The 22,082-nt window shown below is 39.5% G+C and overlaps 1 protein-coding gene across 1 annotated transcript in view; it reads right to left on the bottom strand.

Annotated features, from left to right (window-relative positions):
- Nucleotides 1-235: 235 nt before the first annotated feature.
- Nucleotides 236-22,082, bottom strand: part of plaa (phospholipase A2-activating protein) — a 34,617-nt gene continuing 12,770 nt past the window's right edge. Inside the window, exons 7-14 of the mRNA XM_067983295.1 lie at nucleotides 20,375-20,544; nucleotides 15,331-15,488; nucleotides 12,528-12,747; nucleotides 8,368-8,436; nucleotides 5,808-5,879; nucleotides 5,032-5,148; nucleotides 4,629-4,796; nucleotides 236-995 (exon numbers count right to left, since the gene is read on the bottom strand). Coding sequence (XP_067839396.1) covers nucleotides 427-995; nucleotides 4,629-4,796; nucleotides 5,032-5,148; nucleotides 5,808-5,879; nucleotides 8,368-8,436; nucleotides 12,528-12,747; nucleotides 15,331-15,488; nucleotides 20,375-20,544 — 1,543 coding nt within the window. The 3' untranslated portion in view covers nucleotides 236-426. The remainder of the gene's footprint in view (nucleotides 996-4,628; nucleotides 4,797-5,031; nucleotides 5,149-5,807; nucleotides 5,880-8,367; nucleotides 8,437-12,527; nucleotides 12,748-15,330; nucleotides 15,489-20,374; nucleotides 20,545-22,082) is intronic.

Here is a 22,082-nt window from a genome sequence, read left to right as displayed (position 1 = left end):
TTGTTGCAACATACTAGAGAAGCTCTGAAACCTGTCAATAATCCTCCCCAAATTTCTGTGGAATAAAAGAGCAATTTAGTTTGGGAATTATTCAATAACCAAAAAAAGGAATTGTGTTGAAGGAAATTTGAATGTTTGTAAAGTAGTTTCACAAATAAAATGAAAGGTCAACAGTCTTAAGTTACTGGAAACATCTTACAGAAGTACAAGTAAAACATTCAAACACAATCACAGATTTCTGCAAATCATTTATTCTTAATTTTTTATTTATATGTTGCACTTCTTTTCTGCAACAATTTCATCACGAGAATCAAACACTCAAGAATTTTTTTACCTACCATATGTCTCATTTGTCAGAGTTAACGGAACAATGTAATCAAAATTGATACCACTTAGCCGTAACCCATGAAAATCTACAATTGCCAATTACAGCACCTTCAAAACAAATCTACAGCAATCACCAACTTTAGCTGGATCTGAAACAGAAGAATACTTTCGGATCTGTGAATCAACTCCCAACGATTGAGCCAATTGCAAGGCATTAGCATCATTACTTATAATTGTTCCGAGAGCCACCAAAAGTCTGAAAATAGCTTCATAATCTTGGAGGACTTCTATGGCTGTGCTAATCATGGATAAACAATTTGCTTTACCTTCAATATCATTTCCTGCATGCAGATTTACTGCATAGTTTAATATCAAAGTGGACAGTGCTATGTGAACGTTCTTGTTGCTAGTTGATCTCATTTCAATTGCTTGGGAAAGTACTGCCTCCCTCAAGGACATCATGAGCTTTGAACCATACGATTGGCTTGCAAAACAGTTGCAGACTGTTCGGAGGACAAGCATTTGATTTGCTGGTTTTCCCTGCAGGTTGATTTTGTTTAAGAGGTAGTTGCTGAATCGTGTGCTATAGTTTTCACTGCAGAAATGCTCATTTACTGCTGGGTGTCTCATAGCTAGACGAAGAATATCCAGCACAGGAAACACAATATCTAGATCGGGGAAAAGATTTAACACAAGTTAAATTTATATATCACTGGTTATTCCACAATGATAAAATACTGAAAGCACAAAGTTAACAGAATCTGAAAAGTTTAAAAAAGTTGGTAATATTTAATAAAAATTCTAAGAATTTTAAGTGTGACAGTCTAAACTATGTAACAGATGTTCCAACGATATGACAGACTACAAGTTTAAAGGTATCCATTCTAGAACACTGCTACAGCTAGGATAATCACTAATGGAATGAAATCTTTAAAAACTAATAAATACAGTTTGAATAGTGATTACTGGACTGTTGCAAAACTTGGCATTTTAAAAAAGTAGTTCTGTTCATCAAAAGCAAATAAAATCTATACCCTAGCAAGTTATTGTGTCTCCTAATTTGAGTCCCCCACAAAAATACATTAAAAGCCTTGATTCGAAGATTGATAACAGCAAATCTTGCCACAAGAAATCACTTTTGAGAATCTCAATACACTACCAAGTCTAGAAATAATAAGTGCTATGTGGTCACTTAGAATGATATTTTCACCAGACATAGATGTAGACAACAGGTTCTTATATACTAAGTAGAATATAACCTTGACTTTATCAATGAGACAAAATGGAATTGTGCTGGCCCAGACAGTTCAGGTGGCTGGCCATGTCAAAGTTTGTGAAGAAATTCTCCTGCTATCCCAGATTCAAACAGGCTACTGACAAGAAGAACTTGCCTAGGGAGCTCAGCCTGTACCACACTTGGCTGGGGAACACAAAATCCAGCAAGGTAGCAGGTTCTTAAAGTGCTGTAGTTTGCAATAAAATTAAAACTTGTGGTGATGGCAGAAGAATGGGTTACTTGCTCACAATGGCACAGAGGTGATATGTGGGTAACACTGCTCCCTTTAATACTGAAAATATGATGGTACTGCTGCAAATGTACCAAAGGAGCATGGCTCTTTTTGGGGCTAAAGGCCATCCTCCAGTAAAAGCACAGGTACTAACTACACAGAGGGAGGTCAGTGATGCAATCATACAGGTTCCTCTTATTGGCCTGTAAATGAGTAAAATGTTTGCTTGTATCAGGAGCAATGCAAAAGCAAGCATGTTCCTCACTTTTGTACACATTTCTTATCCATCCCCATCAACCACGATGCAAACCTAAGTTAGGAACACTTGCATCCTCTCGGAGATATCGTTTGAAGCACGGTGCACAACCATTGCCCTTTTGCTTACATTCATTAATTCGCTTAAGTTGCATGACACACTTGTCTTGAAGGTAGCAGCCAAGTGATGGCGTCCAGGCTGAGATGCTCCTCGAGTGTTTCTCAGTGGGATCAGCAGCCATAGACGTAGAGGATAGCCTTGTACTCCAATGCGCCATCCATCCTATGGTTTCTTCTTCAAAAATGTGGCCACTGTGGAATGGTGCACAACGAAGGCATCTTGGTCACTTCCTGGATAATGGCCACTGTCATGCATAAAGACGTCGCTGTGGTCAGATACTACCTGAACAGTGATTTAAGAAACCAAACTTTTTGTTCAGTAAAGCCATCGGGTTGGTAGGAAGAGCCCTGTTGCCCACGTGGGTTCCATCTCATACAAGGAACCCTGCCATTCAGTGAAAGCTGTAGTCAAGAAACCCTGCCATTCAGTGAAAGCTGTGCAATCTGTCCATCTAATGACTCTTTTGCATAAGAAAAGCCATTAAAGTGTTGCTTCTTGCAAACATTGTGTTTGTCTCTTATTTGATACAGTTGTGCATTGTAGACAACATGATTTGGCAGATGTTTCCTGGAATGGTCTAGCAGTATGAAAGCTTCAAGTGTGGTAACCTTCACTTCTACAGGAAGAGCTGACCTGATCTGATTTAAGTGTTGTCTTTAGGTCACTGTGCAGCAGATGGCACAACTCTGTGGCAGCCTGTCTTGTGAAGAGAAGATGGCAAAGACAGGTCTCCTCTGACATGCTTAGCTAACTGTAGAATGGTTTATCAATGCAGGTCCTATGGTAGTGATGTGTGTGGCTAAAACTTAAATTTGTTTGCCCCTCACAAACTTCTCTTCCTCACCTCAATTGTGCAACACATTCAGAACAACATGAATACCCAAACTCACCTCTTTGTATGGCATGATTTCAAACCCAGCAGCAACCAAGGTATTGACAAAAAAAAGAAAAATATGGAAAACAATCCAGCAAAACCAACTAATATGTGGCGCAAAATGCAGTACAAGGTAATTAAAATCTCAAAAAAAAATTATCTCCAGCAGAAACCACTGCCAGGTCTACTTGAGCATGTCAGGTCCTAGGACTCCTTGTGCCCACCTTTTATGGGTGAAGAGAACACTTTTGGTAGAGGCTTGCGCATAGTCATGAGATCCAGTCTGGGACCCTAGTCTAGGTATATTTATATATTAAAGTAAGGCTGCACATACTGGTAGCGCAACTTCATTTTTTGGCTCCATATCGTCCTTTGGAAACTCAGATTCCCCGCGAATTGGTTGCAAAAGGTCAGGTGTCAAATTTGCTGATCCACATCCACTGTGTTGCAGGGCTACGGGGAAAGGGTGGGGGAGTGGGACTAGCTGGGTTGCTCTTGCAGAGCCGGCGTGGACCCGATGGGCTGAATGGCCTCCTTCCATACTGCAACCTTTCTATGATCCACTGCTCAGTGATAGGGGCTCATAAAATCAGGGCTTACATATCAAAAATAATTTACAAAAACTGTTAATAATAGAACAGAGGCAGAATTCAAGACATTAAAAAGTCCAAAAGTTGTCAGAAAAAAAAGGAAGACCTGCAAATGTGATTGTAGACTGAGAAATCTCTTGCTCACCAAATGCTTGGTCTCTCTTTGTAATGCACTTTACTCCTCCTCACTAATTTTTTCCCCTCCCTTCCTGAGGTTAACTCCTCCCTGGTACCTCACCCAAGCAACTATTCACATGTGAACTCGACTGCAAATGTCAGACCATACATCCACAGAGGCATCACAACTGAGTCTGATCCTCTCTTCACCCAGTGTACACATAGCAAGCAACCCAGGAGCAGAAACACTGGCTAATTTCACTGAATATAACTTCAATGGATAAACAAGCTGAGCTATTAGAGCAGCAAAATCTGCACTTTTAAAAAATCTCACAGAAATCGTTTACTACCTTTAAAATTAAAAGAGAGAAATTTTACTGTAGCACTTGTATTTAAATACCATTTTAAATCTAGTCCTCAGTAAGAGAACTCTCTTCTCTGCTTTCTACTGATTACATCCTGTAACGGCCAGTTAATAAAAACTGATTCACAAAACTAATAAACCCACTATCATGTCGTTTACTACCTTACATTAAAGAAAACAAAATTTGCTTCTTTTAGCCACAAAACATGTTGCTACACTGGCACGGAAAAAAAATCAAATCCCTGTATACTAAAATCAATTATTACAGGTTTCTGCTGTACATAAGATCTTTTACTCTCTGCATCCTCAATTGTAGCAATGCCAAAATTTAAAATGACAATTGAACATCTGTTCTAGAGGTTTAGATTTTACTTTTTACTTTTAGTTGCACAGAATGATCATTTTAGTTTTAAAATCACCTTTAGTCAATTTTAAAAATGAATAAAGTCAATTTGTGTAGTCATTTGCCCACCTTCAGGCCACTGAGCAGCTTTCCATAAAATCTCCAATTGCTGTGCTGTTGGAGTTTCTAGTCCAGAAGGACTAGAAACAATAGAAAGAAACTTCTCAAGCTTTTGCAGGTCATCTTCAGATAATTTTTCTTCAGCAGATGTTCTCCCATTCAGTTCCTTTAGCTTCCCTGTAATACAAATTGTTTCTTTCAAAAACAATCATGTTTGCAAAAGTACCTTAGAGAATTTATCCTATTGCACAGCAACGTGCGGCAACATGAAAAACACTAACATCACTGGTGTAATTTGTACCTATACTTCTGTAATTAATACAAAAGTAATGAAAACAAAACCATCTCTGCTGAAAAAGCAAAAAAGGAAGCAATAGTTTTGTTTCCATCTGAACAGATTAACGACACTTACCTATTATCTGGGTTATATTTGCCTGATCAAATGTCACTGGATCTTTTTTGGGAAAGTAAGGGTTACTGATGGGTGTAGTGGGTGCACGCCCATCAGCAGAAACATAGGCATTTCCTCCTGTGAAAATGAACAAGAACAAGACACTGCATAATGTAAAAGTAGTTTTCATATTTTAAGAAAATTGCTGTTTTACTTAATCATGGAATACTATGGACGCTTCGGTCTCAGAATAACCCACACACCAGTTGAGTCTAAGCCTTTTAGTCTTCCTGGTATGCTAAGGTGCATACCATGGGACCACATATTAATAATCCCATTAATTTCCATGTATCTCAAGCTCCTAATACTAACAGATCTTAGATTTCTAATTTAGGGTTTATCCACCAATGAAGCCAAGAAAAATCCTTTCCAAACTTCCAGGTCTCCAAAATTCAAAGATACACCAACGAGTATGAAATATACGTGCAAATAAAATTTATTTGCCTTGGCTGGAGTGCCAGGCGTCACAAATCACATGTGGCCCATGGACTGCAGTTTGAACACACCTGTCGTAAATTAGTCCTTTTTCTCTGTGATTAAAACAGTTCTTGGGATATGTAAACTATTATATCAGATGCAGCAACCATTTCTTTATGAAAAAAATTAAATATGTTTTAAGGTAAGTAATTTACAATAGTATTCACTGAATTATGAAGGAAATGCAGCATTAAAGAATAGGAAAAATATTCATCTAAAGAACTGTCTTTATTTCTCCCTACGTATTTCTCAAACTTTACCTGTAAAGGGATCACCTCCTGCAGAAGGAGCCAGGTTAGATGGTACAGAGCCAGGTACATAGCGACCAGATCCTGCAGTAACAATGAACAGACAATAATATCTGCTCAACATCAGAATGCATACAAAAAGTTTACACAACCTTAAAAGCATATTACATACTCTCAGTTGTAGATCAAGAAATGCTCCCCCCATCCAAATTTAAGGTTTATTTTTCACATAGAAAAATCTTCCACACATTTACTAAGGAATACTGCGTATCTATATTTCAATAAGCCTTACCAGTAGTGAATGAGTGTTCCAAATTTATCCAGTCTGCTGCTCTACAGATCAGAAATCAAGCACCATAAGATTGTGTGCAAACCGCAGCTAAAATTGGTACATCAATTCCAACTCTGCCTCACTCAGTTATACCTCAAAATGGTCCACAAAGAGGATACATGTGCAAATTCCCCAAAATAGCTAAGATTATGAGCATCACCAGGACCGCCTACTTCCACCTCCATAACATTGCCCGTCTCTGCCCCTGCCTCACCTCATCTGCTGCTGAAACCCGCATCCATGCCTTTGTTACCTCTAGACTTGACTATTTCAATGCTCTCCTGGCTGGCCTCCCATCTTCCACCCTCCATAAACTTGAGCTTACTCTGCTGCCCATATCCTAACTCGCACCAAGTCCCATTCACCCATCATTCCTATGCTCGCTGACCTACATTGGCTCCTGGTCTGGGAACGACTCAATTTGAAAATTCTCATCCTTGTTTTCAAATCCCTCCATGGCCTCACCCCTTCCTAGCTCTGTAATCTCCTCCAGCCCTGCAACCGTCTGAGATTTCTGCGCTCCTCCAATTCTTGCTCCTTCCACATCCCCGATTTTAATTGTTCCACCATTGGTAGCCGTGCCTTCAGCTGCCTAGGCCCTAAGCTCTGGAATTCCCTCTCTAAACCTCTCCGCCTCTCTCTCCTCCTTTAAGAAGTTCTTAAAACCTACCTCTTTGAACAAGCTTTTGGTCACCTGTCCTAATATCTCCTTATGTGGCTCGGTGTCAAATTTTGGTTGAAAACCCTCGTGTGAAGTGCCTTGGGACATTTTACTACTTTAAAGGAGCTATATAAATGCAAGTTGTTGTTATTATTAGGAAGCCATAAGAGAATTAGAGAGCCACTCCAGGATCAAGCCATTAATGTTGGGAATGGCCTGAAGTCTTATAAGTATTGAAAATGACTGGTTCACTAAAAGCTCAGGTAATGGGGGGAGGGGGAGGGGTGGAAGGTCCTCATTAAAATTTGAGTTGAAAAAGACCTCTCTCCCTCTCATTATCTTTGGAAACATATCAACAGGAGTAGGCCATTCAGCTCCTTAAGCCTGTTCCACTATTCAATTAGATCATGGCTAATCTGTTCCTCAACTTCGTTTACCCGCCTTTGCTCCATATCCCTTGATCTACATCCTTTTGGTGTTAGCAAGTTCCAGGTTTCCACTACCCTTTGCGTGAAAAAGTGCTTCCTGATTTCACTCCTAAATGGTCTAGCTCCAATTTTAAGATTATGCCCTCTTGTTCTGGATTTCCCCACCAGAGGAAATAGTTTCTCTGTATCTATCCTATTGAACTCTTTCATCATTTTAAATACTTCGATTAGATCAAACCTCAACCATCTAAACTCAAGGGAACAGAAGCCAAGTTTATGCAGCCTGTCCTCATAAAACCCTTCCAAGGCCGATGTATCTTTCCTGAGGTTCAGTGCCCAAAATTCAATGCAGTACTCCAGATGGGGTCTGACCAAGCCTTTGCACAACTGAAGCATAACTTCCTCCCCTTTGTATTCCAATTTCCTTAAAGATAAAAGGCACCATTCCATTAGCCTTTTTGATTACTGTTTGTACCTGTGCAATAGCTTTTAGCAGTTTGTGTACATGGACACCCAAATCCCCATTGTTCCTAGTCTCTCACCATTAAGAAAACATTCTGATTTGTCTTTCTCAGATCCAAAGTCGATGACCTCACACTCCCTCACAATGAATTCCATCTGCCATGGTGCAATAGCAAAGCAAATTCCTCCAACTCAACCATCAACTGTAGCCTAGCAATTCCTTAATAGCTAGAATCAGCCTAGTAACATTCTCCACCAGTTCCAAAATTAGAACTCGCCTGTAGTTAACAAAAACACAGAAGGAACACTTTCCTAAAATGAAAGCAAGTTTTGAGTGCATAAGAGCAGCACCAGGGTGTGCCCAACTAAAAACAAAACAGGGAAAGAACTGCTGTGCTTTCTGGAGAAGAACATTTATACAGTTTAAGAATGAAAAATTGTGTAGGTAACATAGTTCAAAACAGACCGTCCTTTCTTAATTGAGTTTATTCATGAAGATGGAGGGTGAAATGAAGCAAAAGTCAATTTGAAGCTTCATAAACACACTGATTTTGGGAATATGTTAGGTCATCTGCTAATTGTTATAGTTTAAGCACTTTTTAAAAATGTTTATCGAAACACTTTAATTGTACCATAAATTTTGCTATTTAATTAGTTTAAAAAAGACTCTTCCCCAAAGAGAAACATTACCTGTAAACGGATCCACGCCACTTGTGCCCCCACTGCCTAATCCAGTCCCTGGTATATAACGACCTGAACCTGCAAAGTGTCAAATACGTTATAAAATGTTAGATTTGACTTTTTTTTTTAAGGACTCTATTCACCTGTTTTGACCAGGATTGGTTGGCGAAAGATAGGGTTTGGGCAGAAATTTGAATTTGATTTAAGTTTCATTTCATCAAAATGAGTAGTTTTTTTCCAGTCATAAAATCTGCCAATAATTATGAGATAGATCCAGTCTACTTTAGACTTCAGCTATCCATTTGTACAAATCCCAAACCAGTTGAAACCTAGTCTAAAACCTTGCCACCAATAAAGTGTAAAAAAGACATTTTATCTTTATAACAATCAGAATACAAAGGGTTGAACAAAGTATTTTTCCACTAGATAATATTATAGGACAGAGGTGTCCAACATATGCCCTTATATGAACCACAAGCCCTGACTATCCAGGCTGCAAAGCCTATTGTTATTTTTGGTGTGTTACCCACCTACAGCATTGCTGCCTGTTCTGCTTCTCCCTTTTCTATAACCAGATCCATGCCAATGTTGTAGTAACGTGCTACCTAAAACCAATCCATGACCTCGCTCCAAAACTGCTGCACTCACTACAATTTACCCAACCATCAATATTCAATTACAATTTTTAATTTAACTTCTCACTTCTCTGACTTCTAAGCTTAAGGTTGATCCCCCAACAATAACACTTCTAATAAAAAAAAATTCATGATTACATATTTTCTTATCGATGTGAATAAGTACTTTAAGTAATATTTTGCAACTTTATCTAGTAATTAAAAATCTAAGAAACCAAAAGTGTCAGGGCACATTTTTAAAGGCCATTTCAGGTGTTGAGCCACAGCCTCAGGCAACCACTAAGAGTAAACGATTCAGTATCCCTCTACAGCAGAGATGACCAGTTGGTAGCAACTTCCAACAGAGTTACATTGAAACTACAGCATATAAACAGGTCATTCGGCCTAACGGGTCTATGCTAGCGTTCATGCTCCACACGAGCCACCTCCCTCCCTACTTCATCTAGCCCTATCAGCATATCCTTCTATTCCTTTCTCCCTCATATACTTATCCAGCTTCCCCTTAAATGCATCTATGCTATTTGCTTCAACTACTCCTTGTGGTAGCACGTTCCACATTCTTACCACTCTTTGGTTAAAGAAGTTTCTCCTGAATTCCCTATTGGATTTATCAGTGACTATCATTCTTCTAAACTCCAGAGAGTATAGGCCCATTCTACTCAACCTCTCCTCATAGGACAACCCTCTCATCCCAGGAATTGATCTAGTGAACCTTCATTGCACCACCTCTAAGGAAAGAACATCCTTCCTTAGGCAAGGAGACTAAAATTGTATGCAGTGCTCCAGGTGAGGTCTCACCAAAACCCTGTAAATTGTAGTAAGACTTCCTTACTCTTATACTCCAACCCCCTTGCAATAAAGGCTAACATGCTATTTGCTTGCTGTACCTGCATTCTAACTTTTCGTGTTTCTTTTACGAGGACACCCCAGTCTCTCTGAACACCAACATTTACTAGTTTCTCACCATTTAAAAAATATTCTGTTTTTCTATTCTTCCTCCCAAAGTGAATAACCTCACATTTCCCCACATTATACTCCATCTGCCACATTCTTGCCCACTCACTTAACCTGCCTCCTTTCAGCTTATTTTCTCACCTAGCTTTGTATTGTCAGCAAACTTGGATACATTACACTCGGTCCCTTCAGCTAAGTCATTAATATAAATTGTAAATAGCTGAGGCCCAAACACTGATCTTTGCAGCACCCCACTAATTACAGCCTGCCAATATGAAAATGAACCATTTATCCCTACTCTCTTTTCTGTCTGTTAGCCAATCCTCTATCCATGCTAATATGTTACCCACAACCCCATGAGCCCTTATCTTGCGTAACAACCTTTTATGTGGCATCTCATCAAATGCCTTTTGAAAATCCAAATATACTACATCCACTGGTTCCCCTTTATCTACCCTGCTAGTAACATCCTCAAAAAAACTCTAATAAATTTGTCAAACATGATTTCCCTCTCATAAAACCATGCTGACTCTGCCTAATCATATTATGATTTTTTAAGTGCCCTGTTACCACTTCCTTAATAATGGATTCCAGCATTTTCCTGACGACTGATGTCAGGCTAACTGGCCTGTAGTTCCCTGTTTTCTCTCTTCCCCCTTTCTTGAATAGCGGGGTTACATTCGCTACCTTCCAATCCGCTGGGACTGTTCTAGAATCTAGGGAATTTTGGGGGATCATAACCGATGCATCCACTATCTCTGCAGCCACCTCTTTTAGAACCCTCGGATGTAGGCCATCAGGTCCAAGTGATTTATCTGCTTTTATTATTTTATCCATTAGTTTCTCAAGTACTTTTTCTCTACTGATATTAATTACTTTAAGTTCCTCACTCTCATTAGCTCCTTGATTCCCCACTATTTCTGGTATGCTTTTTGTGTCTTCTACTTGAAGACAGATACAAAATATTTGTTTAACGCATTTGCCATTTCCTGATTCCCAATTATAATTTCTCCTGTCTCAGCCTCTGAGGGACCAACGTTTACTTGTGCTTCTCTCTTCCTTTTTACATACTTGTAGACGATCTTACAATCCGTTTTTATATTTCTTGCTAGTTTACTTTCATATTTTATTTTCTCCCTTATCATCAACTTTTTTTTTAGTCGTCTTTGCTGGTTTCTAAAACTCTCCCAATCCTCAGGCTTACTACTCTTCTTGGCAACATTATAGGCCTCTTCTTTTAATCTAATACCATCCTTAACTTCTTTAGTTAGCCACGGATGGATCACTTTTCCCGTGGCGTTATTTCTCAATGGAGTGTTTATTTCTTGAGAATATTGAAATATTTCTTTGAATGTTTGCCATTGCTTATCAACCGTCATACGCTTTAATCTAATTTCCCAATCTACCTTAGCCAACTCGTCCCTCATACCTAGGTAATTGGCTTTATTTAAGTTTAAGACTCTAGTTTCTGACTTAAATGCTTGTTGGGCAATGACGCCGTGCTAGGGCAGGTGGCAGCTATTCCATAAGGATAGGCTTCATCTGAACAAGGGGGCTGCTAACAAACTGGCAAATCTCCTAAATTCATTTTGCAGGAGTTCAGGCCTTTCTTTATCTACATCAGTAGCTCCCACATGGACCAGGATAACTGATTGCTCTCCCTCCCTTTACACAATCTTTTCCAGTCTACACAATATGCTCTCACCGTAGCACATGGGAGGCATCAAAGCATCTGGGACTGTCAGTCTGGACCGCAAAATAGGATAAATATGGAAGTGATGGGTTATTTAAACTAGGAAGGAGGGTTGAATAGGAAAATAAAACCAACCAGGATTAGCTCATATTGAAAGGAGATATAAATGTGGATAATATTCATGCAGAAAACAATTTAGCACGAGGGATATGCAGTAGTGAAATCAAATCAAATCGACAGGATGTGCTTGGTATGAGAAAATAGAAATATGAAGAATTGAAAAATTAGGGCTTTTCTCCTATTAGAACAATAGATAATGGGGTAATACGATGAAAATGAATTATGAGAGGATGGGGCAGGGTAGATAGAAGCAGACTGTTTATAGTAGTTGAGGGTTTATAGATGCAAGATCAAGATGTGAGAGAGCAAGAGAAATTTCACTACATAGAGTTGTGAGGCAGTGTCATTCGCTTCCTGGGTTAGTGGTTGAAACAAACTATATCAACATTCAAAATTAGATTGGATAGGTAGATGCAGCAAAAAGGGATGAAGGGATATAAGAGGGTAGGGGGTAGGTAAATGTGATCAGGACTATTTGCTCGCATGGAGATTAAATGTGATCACGAACTGGTCGGGCTGAATAGCCTGTTTATGTTTTGTAACTTCTATGCATTATTTGAAGCATATATCTGGTTTCAACCAGATAATATCTTTGCAGAAGACTTGATACAAGAATATTGATTCAACACTTTGCTACAAGCTGTTTGAATATTATTATTCTCACTTGGTAAGCAGAGTACAATACTTCAGAACAATGTATGTATTCATTGCATAGTTAAAAAAAACTAAGATGCATACAACATTTTCAGTACATTAATCTCACTAACCTGTGAAAGGGTCTGAAAACCCTGTGCCTGTTGATCCTAGTGTGTGTCCTTTTGTATTCTCAATAATAAAATTTGCAACCTGATCTAGGAACATTGCATTCAGGTCATTCTTTTGCAAGAAGTTATGGGCAACAAGCCATGGATCATCAGTGATATTGTAAGGCAGTTTCATGGAAGGTCCGCTCTCATTAATATCAATAGTGAATACATAATCAAACTCCTAAAAAATGAGAGAAGAAAGCAAGCAGATTCTTAAACTCAGTAATTAACTTTTTTGTAGGTTTGAACTTTAGTTAACTTCAAACTGTAATACAATTGCAGATTCACTGCTGGTGTGACAAAAAGAGATAAAGTTGAAAAACACTACCTAGTTTGGTAGAGAAAACACACAAGATGACACATTGCACAATATATTACAGTAGCTTCTAGCTTGGTAAATAATGTTGGGTGGGCCTGTTAAATAACAATTGTAATGCAATATATAGGATTTCCTGCCGTGTTACTCGTGGGTGTATTCACAGAATCATAGAAAGTTATGGCACAGAAGGAGGCCATTCGGCCCATTGCGTTTGCGTCGGCTGAAAAAGAGCTATCCAGCCTAATCCCACTTTCCAGCACTTGGTCCGTAGCCCTATAGGTTACGGCACGTCAAGTGCACATCCAAGTTCTTTTTAAATGAGTTGAGGGTTTCTGCCTCTACCACCCTTTCAGGCAGTGAGTTCCAGACCCCCACCACCCTCTGGGTGAAAACATTTCGCCTCAGCTCCCCTCTAATCCTTCCACCAATTATTTTAAATCTATGTCCCCTAGTCACTGACCCCTCTGCTAAGGGAAATAGGTCCTTCCTATCCACTCAATCTAGTCCCGTCATAATTTTATATACCTCAATTAAATCTCCCCTCAGCTTCCTTTGTTCCAAAGAAAACAACCCCAGCCTATCCAGTCTTTTCTCATAGCTAAAATTCTCCAGCCCTGGCAACATCCTCGTAAATCTCCACTGTACCCTCCCCAGTGTAATCACATCTTTCTTGTAATGTGGTGACCAGAACTGTAAGCAGAACTCAAGCTGTGGCCTAACCAATCTTTTATACAGTTCCAGCATAATCTCCCTGCTCTTATAGTCTATGCCTCGGCTAATAAAGGAAAGTATCCCGTATGCCTTTTTACCCACCTTATCTACCTGTCCTGCTACCTTCAGGGATCTGTGGACATGCACTCAAGGTCCCTTTGTTCCTCTACACCTCTCAGTATCCTCCCATTTATTGTGTACTCCCTTGCCTTGTTTGCCCTCCCCAAATGCATTACCTCATACTTCTCTGGATTGAATTCCATATGCCACTTTTCTGCCCACCTGACTAGTCCATTGTTAACTTCCTGCAGTCTACAGCTTTCCTCCTCACTATCAACCACATGGCCATTTTTTGTAATATCTGCAAAACTTCTTGATCAAGCCCCCCACATTCAAGTCTAAATCATTAATATATATCGCAAAAAGAAAGGGACCTAGTACTGAGCCCTGCGGAACCCCAATGGAAACAGCCTTCCAGTCGCAAAAACACCTGTCAACCATTACCCTTTGCTTCCTGCCACTGAGCCAATTTTGGATCCAACTAGCCACTTTCCCTTGGATCCCATGGGCTTTTACTTTTTTGACCAGTCTGCCATGTGGGACCTTGAAAAAAGCCTTGCTAAAATCCATGTACACTACATCAAATGAGTTACCCTCATTGACCCTCCTTATTACCTCCTCAAAAAATTCAATCAAGTTATTCAGACACGACCTTCCCGTAACAAATCCATGCTGACTGTCCTTGATTAATCCGTGCCTTTCTAAATGACGATTTATACTGTCCCTCAGAATCGATTCCAATAATTTGCCCACCACTGAGGTTAGACAAACTGGCCTATAATTGCTCGGTCTATTTCTTTCCCCCCTTTTAAACAATGGTGCAGCATTAGCAGTCCTCCAATCCTCCAGCACCACGCCTGTAGCCAGGGAGGATCGGAAAATGATGGTCAGAGCCTCCGCTATTTCCTCCCTTGCTTCTCTTAACAGCCTGGGATACATTTTATCCGTGCCTGGCGATTTATCTACTTTCAATGATGCTAAACCCCTTAATACTTCCTCTCTCACTATGTTTATCCCATTCAATATTTCACACTCCTCTTCCTCACGAGGATGTGCATGGATGCGCATATGGAAAGTGCAGTTGGAAGCATGCTAGGCTGAGGAACAGAGTGACTGGGTGGGATGGATGCCGTCATAAGGCAGCAGGGTTTTATGGGGGTGCACAAGGAGCTGGTAGGCTTTCCAGTAATAAGCTCTTTTTAAATATGTTTCTTATTTGGCTATTATATTACACACACAATGAAGGTGAAGTTGGCTTGGAACTCATGGCTGCTTTCTATTTTTGCAATCTGATTGGTTGCTGCTGACATGTCACCATAATATGGTATGGTTAGCAGAGCATCATGAATGCTCCAGGAACGAGATAAATAGAGATGGCAGAAACCCATAAAGGATGACATTTTATTCTTCAATTTACTTGGGGAAAAATATTTTGATATCCTTTACAACACAAGTGAAACTTACATAATTTTTCATTTATGAAATAGTCATAGAAGGGAATTTATATTAGAGCTAATATACACACTAAAGATCAATATTATTTTTGGATACGAGAACTAAATTAAATGTTCAAAACTGTAATAGATACCACCCAATTTTCTATTTCGTGAAAACAAAGTAAAGATACAAAAAGTGCCTCTGTAGATTATATTTCTTTCTCATTCTGAAACATACTTTGCCTTCGTAAAGAACTTTGCCTGATGTCTTCTGGGTTCCTCCTGATGAACCCACTACATCACCAATCTTCATCCATCGCCCATCAACAACACTCCACTGATAAGCATGAACACCATCTCCAACTCTGATCAGCCGTGTTTGACCTTCTCTTGTGCCTGAAAAATCAGAAAAAAAACTAGAAGTCCAAGTTCAAATATTGAACACTGCAAGTGAAACATGACCTAATACTTGAATATAACTTTGGCTTAATATTATGGTATAAGATTTATCAGAAAACATAAGACAATTATTCAATAATCTTGTGCTAAGCATATGTGTTCAGTCTCTGGCTTCGGGAACTAGAAAAGCAAGTCAGCCAGTCCTATGTAACAAAGAGATTTTTTTCCCCACTTTGAACTCCTCAAAGATTTCTTTCTTTAGGAGTACAGGGACATAGTAAGCACAGGTTTGTTGTGCTGCAATGAAGTTGGTGGATTTGAAAAAAAAATCTCTCATGAATGCTTCATTTTCCTTGAAGTCAAGAAGGTCTGCTCAGAAATGTAAAAAGAATGCAAATGTAAAAACCAAACCAATGCAGAATTTTTTTGGCACATTCTTGCTCCGCTGCAATAAGATCAGGGTCCATTTTTATTTCGCATAACGACTAGGTAGCAGTGTTTACTTTTTTTCATTAAACGCTCACCTCAGATACAGCTGTGGTTGATGCGATGAATGTTTGTATCTCGCCAATGGCTGAAGGGTTTGTGTAACCTCAACCCAATTCTTGAGGGCATGAGTCCATATGACAAAACTGCCAATAATTTGATACTGTACTTTCAGTCAGAGACCACAACCAACTTACAGATGCAGGGCCCCATCTTGCTTCAAACTGTAAAATGTCTCTTATTGCATCTCAAATTTTAGATAGACCAAAATATTGTAAATTTAAAATAGAAGCATTAGTTGCCACCTGGAACTTCAACTGCATGAAATTTCCATTGTCGACACAATCTCACCACCAGCCCCTGCTTTGATTGTTTTTTAAACCTAATTTCAAAAATCCTTGTGCTCTGACATGCAATTTGCCACTGATGTTTTTTCTGCCCATGGTAGTCATGGCAAAATTATTAGCCTGATGCAATTCTTCAAACTCCCAAATGTACACCTTCAAGTTCTCTACACACTGCACAGCTTGGGTCACAAGTTAAAGAGCAGCAGAAGCTGCTTGGGCGATGACGATTAACACAATAAAAATTCAAATTCCAATTTTCTTTTTTTTCCCCCTTCACCTCCTCTTGTTACAAATCAGCTTCAGGAGGTGCAGAAATTTGTGCCAAGAACGAAATTTGGATTTTTTATTAAATTCCAGACACAATCAGTACCAATCCACCAACTCAAAAAAAAATGTGAATTTATGGTTAAAACAAAAAATCAGCAAAAGTAACTTAGTGATCCTTAAGTGCTTGTTCAGGTATAGAAATTTTAGAGGAGGCTATTCAGCTGATTGTACCTGTGTCAGCAGTACTTTGTTTATTTTCCTTCCACAAAACATTACTTCTTTTCTCAGTTACTTACAGGAATATATACAAGATCCTTTTTACTGCTCCTTACTTCCCAAGGTGGATTTGTATTTCGTGCTGTTGTTGTAATTTCCTACCGAGGTCGCAATTTGGACCTGGCTGGCTGGCGAACTGACTGACATCCAGAACAATGTCAGAGGTTAAGATAAATATTCCTTCTTTCTTATTCCTTCTTATTCTGAATTAAATATTAGTCCTAATCAGTGACACAAAAAAATTCTTATCCTGAACAACATTAGCTCAAAATTTTTATTTGGTTTAAACTGTATAAAATGCTGAAAAAGGATATTTTAATTTTTGTTCTGCCCACTGTTCATGCCTCTAAGTTGTTACTCCTAAGTTTTTAGGTTGCTCGTCAGAGTACTTTCTGGGTATTGTAGTTCCACAGGAACAGGGTGAAAGTCTTAATTCTCGTGTTTACACACACACTCTCCACTGAAGTTAAAACTCCCTGGCACTTTTCTACATAGCTACATCATATGAATACTACACTCTGGATATTGTGTTCCACATGAGCAAGATAAAAATGGCAACTGTAATGATGCATTTCTCTCACTCAGAATCTGTCCATACCAGCTGGAAATTTCCAGCTCAATATCCAGGCTCCAGGCAAAAGGGTACGGCAATGTGAGGAAAACTTCTTGCAGGCATTTCTGACATTGAGTAACTAATTTTATAGGCGAGTTTTCAAAATTATATATGGATTTTTATGTCATCATTGTTATCCCCAACAGTGTGCACTAACTTGAGTGAAGGAGAACGCAGTTTGAAAAAACTATTTGAGGGACTTGAATGATCAGTTTTATGGTACTTGTTGGTTTGTGAACAGTACCTTTGGGAGAAAAGAATTGAAAGATTTCATTGTTCTGCTGATTATTTATACCTCAGTGACTAAATGTGAAATGAATCAAAAAGGTATTTTTACACAAGACAAATTTTGAACAAATTACAATTTTTTTGCCTTACTGATATGCAATATCTCTAAAATCATATCTTCAGGTCTGACACTGTAGATGCATGCTACACGCAAGATTTACAATAGGTAGTTATCGTCAGTACAAAGTGACAAAAAACTCCAAGTAAATCAATGATACATAGATACATAGAAAATAGGAGCAAGAATAGGCCATTCGGCTCTTCGGGCCTGCTCCGCCATTCATAATGATCATGGCTGATCGTCTAACTCAGTACCCTGTTCCCGCTTTTTCCCCATATCCCTTGACCACTTTTGCATTAAGAAATATATCTATCTCCTTCTTGAATACATCTAATGACTTGGCCTCCACTGCCTTCTGTGGTAGAGAATTCCACAGGTTCACCACCCTCCGAGTGAAGAAATTTCTCCTCATCTCGGTTCCAAATGGCATGCGCCGTATCCTGAGACTGTGACCCCTGGTTCTGGACTCCCCAGCCATCAGGAACATCCTCCCTGCATCTAGTCTGTCTAGTCCTGTTAGAATTTTATATGTTTCGATGAGATCACCTCTCATTCTTCTAAACTCGTGAATACAGGCCTAGTCGACCCAATCTCTCCTCATACGTCAGTCCTACCATCCCAGGAATCAGTCTGGTAAACCTTCGTTGCACTCCCTCCATGGCAAGGACATCCTTCCTCAGATAAGGAGACCAAAACGGCACACAGTACTCCAGATGTGGTCTTACCAAGGCCCTGTATAACTGCAGTAAGACATCCCTGCTCCTGTACTCAAATCCTCTTGCAATGAAGGCCAACATACCATTCGCCTTCCTAACTCCTTGCTGCACCTGAAAGCTCACTTTCAGCGACTGGTGTACAAGGACACCCAGGTCTCGTTGCAGCTCCCCTTTTCCCAATCTATCACCATTCAGTTAATAATCTGCCTTTCTGTTTTTACAACCAAAGTGGATAACCACCTGATCATGCGATTATCCAACATACCCACAGACATTAGGCAAATATTTCTTATATGATTTCTTACATTTCTTGTCCTATGAGGAGAGATTGAGTAGAATGGGCCTATATTCTCTGGAGTTCAGAAGAATGAGAGGTGATCTTATTGAAATGTATAAAATTCTTATAGGGCTTGACAGGGTAGATGCTGAGAGGCTGCTTCCCCTGGCGGGAGAGTATAGAACTAGGGGTCACAGTCTCAAGATAAGGCGTCGGCCATTTAGGACCAAGATGAGGAAAAATTTCTTCACTCAGAGGGTTGTGAATCTTTGGAATCCTCTATCCCGGAACGTTGTGGATGCTCAGTTGTTGAGTATATTCAAGACTGAGATCGATAGATATATGGACACTAAGGGACATGGGGATAGGGTGGGAAAGTGGAGTTGAGGTAGAAGATCAGCCCTAGCCTTATTGAATGGCGGAGCAGGCTCAAGGGGCTATATGGCCGACTCCTGGCTCCTATTTCTTATATTCTGCAGCACTCAAACTGCTATCAATACTGCACATCTCCATACAATTAATTACGTTGAAGCTAACACTATGTATGTGTGTCCTGCCCCTTTATGAGGATAGTTGGAAATTCAAGGTATCATGTTACATTTTGTTGCTGTTAAATCATTCTCTGGTAATTAAGAAGGATACATTCTCAGACAAAAAGTAAAAATTGCAAATGCTGCAAATCAAACAAAATGCTGGAAATACAGAGATCAGTCAACATATGTAAAAAGACAGGTTATAACATTGTCAGGTCTGCAACCCTTCAGAATGGGATAAATTCTCTATTCACCTCAAAATATCCTAAAGAGAAACAAACGACAGTGAAACCTGTATAAACGGACACTCACAAAAGGCAGACGCCTACGAAAAATGGATACTTATTAAGAGACCAAAATAACTTACACGGTAAAATATACAAGAGGCACTCTGAAACCACGGAAAGTCGCAAATTACGAACTACCAACAGCCTTTAACGGACCAAGCCCTTTTACAACTTAAAACACAGCACAGCCTGTTGCAAAGCTGCTGTATCTGGAACTTTCACTGAGTCGGGTTCACTGGCGCTTCCCATTGCAGCTTGCTTCCTTTCTGCCCCAAAATTCTCGTAAGGTCAGTGTATACTGGTCAGTGTGAGGCGGCAGTGGGATTTGTGAAAGAAGCGGATTTTGTGGAATGGGGATCTCTTTACCCAGCGGCAGAGATACCACTCCATCTCTGGGATTGAATGCTTGCACATCTCTATCCCAGGGTCAGAGCGGTTTCTCTGCCTCGATGGATGCTGGGTAAAGAACTCTCCATTCTACTGAAAATTTTTACAGTACATACAATGACCATTTTGAAAATAAGGACACCTGCAAAAAAGAGACAGCTGATGCCAGTCCCTAAGGTGTCTGTAATTTACAGGTTTCACTGAACTTGCATTTGACATAAGCCAAGTGATAAATCTTCACATTTTGTGAACAGCAATTTGGAGTGCTGCTAAATTTATACGTCAGCTCAGCATAAAACAGTTCTTAACTGATTAACTGTGTTAAAGAGGAATGAAATCACATACCAGGTTCATCAAGATGCTCTCTTCCTGGAAGTTCGTTGATATTTATATCCCCTAAATCTCCAGTCTTGGGGTCAATGGTTGCACTAGACAACTCGTTCTCAAAAGTTTGAATCTCCTCTGCACTGGCTGTCCGCTCTTCAGCCTCTGTAAACACTCTTATTACACCATCACTGCAGCATACCAAAACAACACATAAGTAATCTGAAAGCAACAACTTGCATTCATATAGTGTCTTTAACATAGTAAAACGTCCCAAGGCGCTTCACAGGAATGTTTACAGATAAAATTTGATACCAAGGACAGATGACCAAAAGCTTGGTCAAAGACATCGGCTTTAAGGAGCAACTTAAAAGGAGAGAGAGAGAGGCAGAGTGGTTTAGGGAGAGAATTCTATAGCCTAGGGCCTAGGCAGCTGAAAGCACAGCCGCCAATGACGGAGCAAAGAAAATCGTGGGTGCGCAAGAGGCCAGAATTGGAGAAGTGCAAAGATCTCGGAGGGCTGTAGGGCTGAAGGAGGTTACAGAGATAGGGTAGGGCGAGGTCATGGGGTGATTTGAACAAAAGGATGAGAATTTTAAAATCGAGGCATTGCCAGACCAGGAGTCAATGTAGCTCAGCAAGCACAAGGATGATGGGTGAACGGGACTTAGTGCAAGTTAGGATACGGGCAGCAGAGTTCATCCAAAGGTACTCATCCAAACTCTGCTTGAAAGCAAGTTAGTTATATTTGGACGGCTGATAAATTTTCTCAGATTTTGCAATCATCACACATATAAATTAGTTATTTGCACATAAATCTAATTGCTGAGTACAAGCAGTCCACCTGCAAATGTAAAATGACATCTTAAAATTTCAGTTTAAATCATTCTTTTTGCGCTGTTGGTCAATTATAATTTTTCACAAAGCCAAGATTTAAAAAAACTAGAATTTGTTTTGAGCATGCAAGAGAAAACTGCCTAATCAAACAATCATGTGATGCCAGTGATAACTAATATTTTGGTGATGGAACATATTCGTATAGTGCAATAGGTCAAAGAATTTCTGCCTTCCAAATGTTTCAGTGATTATCTATTTACTGTAACAAGCAGCTCTGGTACTGCAATTTCTATCCAAGGTTGGTTTAAAATGTTAAGTTTATAATGTAATCTGCTGTTTCCTGATTTTAAAAGAAGTTGATTACTTTTTCTATTCCAAGGTGAAAGTCTACGATCATACACATTCAGATGTGTCAAATTTATAAGTCATTACAGCAGGTACAAGCCAATTACACTTAGCTTTGAGGATCTGATCCTTTTACACAGGTTTCAGGACCTTCCTCAACAATCTTTTTTTTTTAAAAAGAGTCCCTGACAAAAGCAGAATTCTCATCCTTCTTCAGATTAGGAAAATTTCTGTATGATATATTTCTAAAGGGACTTGAAATTGACACAGTATATATGTGAAATAAAAATTGTCTTCAGATACCTGTAACTGTGAACAGGGGTGGGGAGGAGAGAGGAGACTTGGGGGTATTCAATGTATTAAACTGTCTTAATTTGTCCACGTTTTCAATGAGACATTAACTGTTTACATGTAAATCAGTCAGGATGCAGATTAGTGGTTCCTGAAAGGGCAATGGGTATTCAATCTATAAGTTCCAACTACTGTCCATCAGACACTGGGATACTTTTGATTATGGCTGTCCAGCAGAGGACACTTTTGAGTGAAA

The sequence above is a fragment of the Heptranchias perlo genome, chromosome 4 (genome assembly GCF_035084215.1).
Source record: "Heptranchias perlo isolate sHepPer1 chromosome 4, sHepPer1.hap1, whole genome shotgun sequence".
Taxonomy (NCBI): domain Eukaryota; kingdom Metazoa; phylum Chordata; class Chondrichthyes; order Hexanchiformes; family Hexanchidae; genus Heptranchias; species Heptranchias perlo.
The sequence above is the reverse complement of the archived record's forward strand: the minus strand, read 5'-3'. Positions and strand labels throughout refer to the sequence as shown.